Raw genomic sequence first — 5,992 nt, 5'->3', positions numbered from 1 at the left:
AATAATACGCATTACAGCCGCATATGACCGCATTAAGATTTTCGAGAAAATCAGCTGAAGCTTGCCACAATTAATTTGGTTGTTCAATAATTGAAACGCTAATTTAACTTTCATCACATCAAAACTATTGGTGATGTGGCGATTGCAGGATTGCTTAGGCGGCAATATTATGATAACGGACTTTCTGTGGTTTTGATTTTTGCCAACTAAAATTTCGTAATTTTTGGGCTTTTTACCTTAATTTTTGTTCACTAAATATTTACATAAAAAACCACAGAAAGGAATTTTGTTTAACACCCATTCTTCAACTTCTGTTTTATCTTTCGCATCACCAGCACGATTCACTCTGTTTACTAATTCGACTAGATCACGTATTTCTTTTTGTAAATTACCCAGTCTCAGTCCAGAGGTCTCAAAAGAAGTTGACCCCATGACCAACATTTTCACCAACATTGTAAAATGTTTTCATCTTGTAAAAGTAACTTGCAGATAAAAATAATAATAATAATATAATAAAGTAACTTTTACGATATTTAATACATACATCCGTCCGCGTACTCAAAACAATTAAACGGCGCAGAGCAGATTGGATACCAAAATTCAGGTGTTCAGATTATACATATCATATCATTATCTACTAATCTCTGGTTCAGTCGCCCCAGCAGAAAAAGACAAAGAATAGGTTTCATACGAACTTTTTAATTATACATATATTATAGTCTATACATAGAAATTTTCAATTTTAAATTTCTAGTCCGGACGCGTGTATGCTCATGTAACTTAATTAACTGAAACGAACTGTAACAATATTTCCACCAAAACCATTGCACTGTTAACATGTGTTAGCAACTGTTTTAAAACATCGGTTAAAACCCTGATGGCTAAAACGTTTTCGCACAATTTAACTCCATTTGTCACGCAATTACAGCCAAATTTTTTAAAACACTCAAAAACTCGGTTATTGCAAATATCGCCGCACTTGGCACTTGTACAGGGTGTCTATATAACTCCCCATTAAAAAACCTTGATGAACGCAGCTTTCCTCAGTAGGTGTGGCGAACATTGACAGTAGATAAATGAACGTCTAGTCTACATGTTCATACTTGCTAAACTGAACAAGATGAAGCAGGAGATTTTTTGCCTATAGTAGAAGAAGACTCACTTGGTTGAATCTCGCCCCAAAAAAACTTAGTCAATAAACATGTTTTTAACAACCCAGTAAATACGCTTAAACTGAAAAATTTGACCCAACCGGTGGACAAAGCAAGCAATTTGAAAAAAATATGTATACTTTTCTAGATGTTAAACAGAGTAGCGAGTTTCGCTTTAAACTGGGGCGCCGCTACAGCGGTAGTTCCAGATTGTGTTTCTCGATATACCGACGTCTGGCAGCAGCAATCAGCTGCTCTTTGCGCTCCTGGAACGATCGCGTACGTTCCGAAGCATTTTTACCGAATGTCGATGCTGCCATGTGCAGATGCGAAAAAGGCGCTGCAGCCACTCCGGTAGCAATCGTGCTCTTGTTTGGAGAGGTGGACGGCTGACTGGATGTCGACGGCACAGCTGCAGCTGATCGGCTCGCTTCAGGCGTGAACCGCACGCGCCCTTCGAGAATGTTTGTGATTGTTGTGTCCACACTTCTAGTCACAGCTGTCGACAAAAAAGCCCGTGTATTATCGCGAAAAGACCTCATTGCAAAGGGAACGCACCCAAATCGTTATAGATGGCCTGGATTGGCACATGCGGTAGCACTTCCTTGACTTGGGACACCATCCTCAAGACTTGGGGATTGGCAAAGCGAGTCAATGACGAGCGACCATTGGTCTGCTCTTGATTGCGTCGCCTTTCCTCATCCAGACGTCGCTTGGACCATTCTGCAACCTCTGATGAGCTAAACTGTGTAGCTTCAATCTGAAAACCAACGGCAATTTTTTATTTCGGGTGAATTCAATCGGGAAAATGCACCTTCAGTTCTGCAGCTATATTCTGGCGAACCACATCAGCGAACTCGTCCTCTGAAAGACTCTTCTTGTCCATTGAAGGCAGGAATTTGATGCTGTAGTTAGTAAACGGGGAGAACATGAAGTAAATGATATCGTTCATGTAGGTCGAACCCAGAGTGGAAATGGCAATGTTGACCACTGGCCTTTTAATCGTGATGCACAGGGGCTGGACTTTTTGGAAAAACTTGAAGTACTTTGAGTTGAATTTCAAGAGGGCGTTGCCATTGGTGGTGGACTCCTCTAAAAACGGTTAGGATTATCAGCATTTATTCATTCTTCACATGTTTAGTTACCAGGGCAAACCAGGATGGGTGTTTTTCTGTCCTTAGTCACTGCTTCCAGCTTCCGTTTGAACGTCTCTGTGTTGTTTATCGAACCGAAATCAGTAGTCCCATAAGCGGGCAGACTTTGCAGAGGCGTTTTATTCAGCGGCTACAAAACACACGTTATCCAGCATTCGAGTCCATATAATCGCAATTACCAAGACGGTTCCAATAGCTTTACTGATGGCCACATGATCAAAAATCGACAAGCTATTGCTGACGAAAACTTCAACATTCTCCTTCGTTTTCCGGTTTTCAACAGATACTATAATGCCAAAACACAGGCATGCAAAATTGCTCAGGAAAGAATGAATTGGCGGTGTGTTTGGAAGGATCTACATACATTTTAGTAAGATTAAAATGAAGAAAGAGCAGGGCTCACTAGCACGTACCTGTCCCAGAATGAAAAAGATGAAGACTAACATGCATCTTAGCAAAAGCAGCAGTAGGCCCACTGGTAAGTATAAGAGAGCCAGAAGGATGCTCTTGCCTTTATCTGGGAATCTGCAATGAAAAGCACCTGTTCAGTTAGGGAAGACGAAATCATTGCAGCCTTAATCGTGCCAATCGCATTAATTTAATTTGCGTGTTCTAATTGTATAACATTGGTTTAACTAAAACGAATACATTAAGCAAGGTCAAAATCAAGATAATCCGATCAGATTTATTTAAGGCACGCTCTTAGGGCAAATGAAATCGTTTGAACTCACCTGCTAGAGTTGACTAGGTTTTCTATCTGCAAGTTGGTCATATTTTTTTAAAAAGTACAGCAATAGATCCAGCTTTGCAAAGTTTCCCTTTCACTTGCAATATTGCAGTAAACTTGTGCTTTATAGTGACTCGATTGATATGTTTTCAAACTGGGATTTCTAAGGCAACAATCAATTGAATGATTCGCCTTTTGAACATCTACTCACGAATAATTAATAGCAAAAAACAGGCTTCTTCAAAATTTTTCACAAAATCTGATTTTTTATCGTTATTGTCAAAGTCAAAAGGTGACAGAAAAACAGCAGTGAAGTTATTCAATTAATGACCACTGCAAGTAATTCGACCCAAAAAAGAGAAGACGAAGTTTTTGAATCGTGTCTATATAAAATGGTGAATAAAAATTTAAAAGATTAAACACTAAAATCTGCATTGAAATTGCCAGAATTGACAAAATAGTGGAGGAAGAGATAAGGTCGGTAGAAAAAAAAACTGCATTGACGCTGACAGTATGGACAAAATCACGAATGAATGAAAGAGTCGATGATAAAAAAAGTACATTGCATTTTGAATTGCAAATTTAAAATCTAGTGTGGACTAAATGGCGAATGAACTGAGAAAAACTGTATTGTAAAAGTCAGTGATAATTAAATAGCGGATTCACCCAAAATGACAAGAAACTCTCGTTACGAATAGCCGCTCTTGTTTCAAATAAATAAAGTGAATTTTATCGGAAAGATTACGGTGAAAACATTTATTTTGTGCAAAAGATCCCTATGTGTTGTGTTAATTAGAGATCTATTGTGACCAATAAATATCTGCTACGGTAAGTTTGGATATGGTTCAAGACAGCTTTCTTTGCTATCAAACTACTACTTAACCGTTCATTCGCCATTTTGTCCCCGCTCTAGTGTTATTTTGCCTAGGTCTCTTAGTTCATCCATCATTTTGTCAGAACCAGCTGCCTTTTAAAACCAGGTTTTCAAAAAGCGGTTTATTGCAGCAAAATTCCCCAAAGTTCTTCCTACTCGTAGTACATATTTGACCACTAAACAAGAAAGCAATAAAATAACGGCATCGTAATTAATGAAGAGTTTATAGTGCACTAACATGATGACTAGATACATCAATACATACCAAGAACAATTCTTTCAAAAATACTTAACAACTTAATATAAAACAACATTAATTTCCCTCATAGAAAAAAATAAAAAGGAATGTTGCACGTTGGGTTCAATTCAAAAATGCGAGTTTAAAATTGGCGTTTTGTTCCCCTAAAGTAAAGCATTGACTAAATAAACGGGTTCGCATATTTTTTTAAGTGTTGCGGACAGTTTATTCTTAGCAAGCGATCTACTGATTTTGCACAGAACCAAGCCCTTACTTAAACGAGAACGCGTCTTACGACAACTACCATATAATTGGCAAACTGAGTGCGTTTTTTATTTGACGACATTAATATAATGGTAGCATTCTAACCGACTATTAAACCTATCTGCCAGAGCTGTGCGGTTCTTCTGAAACAATCAATCATCAAATCAAGTCGTAAATTGATGGATTTGGACGGGCATTGTCGATTATGCAAGATGACTAGGTACTACTGTCCATTTCGGGGTCGCTTTCTACATCGGAACTCGAACTCACAGCCAAATCGCCCGCTATCGCTACTCTGGCGTATTCATCTTTGTCGATCGATTTACAAAAGTGTATTGCGTACTTCAGCTTTTGCTGCAGAACATGCTAGAAAATACATTCAGCAGGTAACAGGGATTCGAGCCGCTGTCATCAACTCTCTTACCTTGCACGAGTATTTGGGTATTTTCAATAGAAAAAAGCACGTGTAACTTTCAGGCAAAAAGTGGTCGGGCGGGTTGTACTTCTCTATAATTTGAATGACAAAATCCCTGCCTCGAAAGTCAGCAATGGTCCTCGGCAGGCGAGTTCTGCCCCAAACGAAACGCAGGAAAAGCGATCGCTCCTGATTGGTAAAATCCTCCATTACTTCCCAGAACCATTGCGCCAATGGAGCTGTGCTGTCCATGCCTACATCAAACCCCGTAACAAAACCTCCCTCAATGGCGAAGTAAAGAGTCTGAACCTTTATAAGTAGCGACGGATTTCAGCAAGGTCAGCGGTATATCTGGTGAGCCGCACACCATCGTCTCCAACTCGTAGCCGCTAAACAGGCTCAGCAAAGGCACAGGCACCACTTTGGACATTCCATCTCGCACTGCTTTCACCTGCTCATCGAACTCATGAATCCTGCAACACACGCCCTGGAATGCTGCAAAGGTCGAAAACACCCAACTTACCGGAAATTCAAAGCAAGCCTGACGTATTCCAGCCGATTTTCAAAAGTGATTCGCTTGTATTTGGTACTCAACGGTACGTCAACACCACACGAAGACGGCGTACTGAACGGCATCTCAAGATTTTGAAAGAGTGGCTCATCGGGGCCGGCATCTCTGATACAGAGCAACCCGGGAACGTAGTCGCTGCAACAACCGTATGAAGATTTGCGGAATAATACTAATAATAAGCCTGAGTCATACCGATCGATTTCAGTTAAATCTGCTGGCGTCAAATCCATTCCAGCTAACTGCTTCCAGACTGGCTCAGCCAAGCTTAGACTCAGCGGCGATCCAGTCCGGATGGCGATCCCCATTAAAACGCCTAGGAACCTAAAACATGCCCGTATAAAGCATCGGCTAGTTGAACCCCGCTTAGATCAATAACCTAAACATATTCAAGTGCAAACAGGTTTTTGATGTAGGGTTGAAAACGAAGCAGTCCCTATTTGCTCCCGCCTCTTCTCGGCCATTGGGAGTGGGTATTAGCAGCGGTAAGGAACCGTTCTGCAATTCGTCGCACATTTCAGCAATCGACTCGCTGTATCCTCCGCCACAGTCATCGACACTTTCCCCTAAAACCCAACTAGATAACATCGGCGATTTAAAA

General features: G+C 40.4%; 2 protein-coding genes across 2 annotated transcripts in view; both read right to left on the bottom strand.

The window, feature by feature from the left end:
• Window positions 1-679: 679 nt before the first annotated feature.
• LOC109539208 (lipid droplet-regulating VLDL assembly factor AUP1) lies at window positions 680-3,358 on the bottom strand. Its single transcript, XM_019906824.2, has 7 exons — window positions 3,037-3,358; window positions 2,719-2,830; window positions 2,485-2,661; window positions 2,297-2,435; window positions 1,966-2,243; window positions 1,710-1,911; window positions 680-1,650 (listed from the first exon to the last, which is right to left on the bottom strand). The coding sequence occupies exons 1-7, from the start codon at window positions 3,075-3,077 to the stop codon at window positions 1,343-1,345; spliced, it is 1,257 nt and encodes a 418-aa protein (XP_019762383.1). The 5' UTR covers window positions 3,078-3,358; the 3' UTR covers window positions 680-1,342.
• A 753-nt stretch (window positions 3,359-4,111) lies between these two features.
• LOC109539210 (E3 ubiquitin-protein ligase HERC2) overlaps window positions 4,112-5,992 on the bottom strand; it is a gene marked incomplete in the record, with an annotated part of 23,571 nt that continues 21,690 nt past the window's right edge. The window contains 6 exon segments of the mRNA XM_048668506.1: window positions 4,112-4,774; window positions 4,833-5,077; window positions 5,133-5,296; window positions 5,347-5,529; window positions 5,587-5,715; window positions 5,771-5,958. Of these exon segments, the coding sequence (XP_048524463.1) occupies window positions 4,625-4,774; window positions 4,833-5,077; window positions 5,133-5,296; window positions 5,347-5,529; window positions 5,587-5,715; window positions 5,771-5,958 (1,059 nt within the window).

The sequence above is a fragment of the Dendroctonus ponderosae genome, unplaced genomic scaffold (assembly GCF_020466585.1).
Source record: "Dendroctonus ponderosae isolate FM_Combo_2020 unplaced genomic scaffold, Dpon_F_20191213v2 Dpon_F_20191213_7, whole genome shotgun sequence".
NCBI lineage: Eukaryota > Metazoa > Arthropoda > Insecta > Coleoptera > Curculionidae > Dendroctonus > Dendroctonus ponderosae.
The sequence above is the reverse complement of the archived record's forward strand: the minus strand, read 5'-3'. Positions and strand labels throughout refer to the sequence as shown.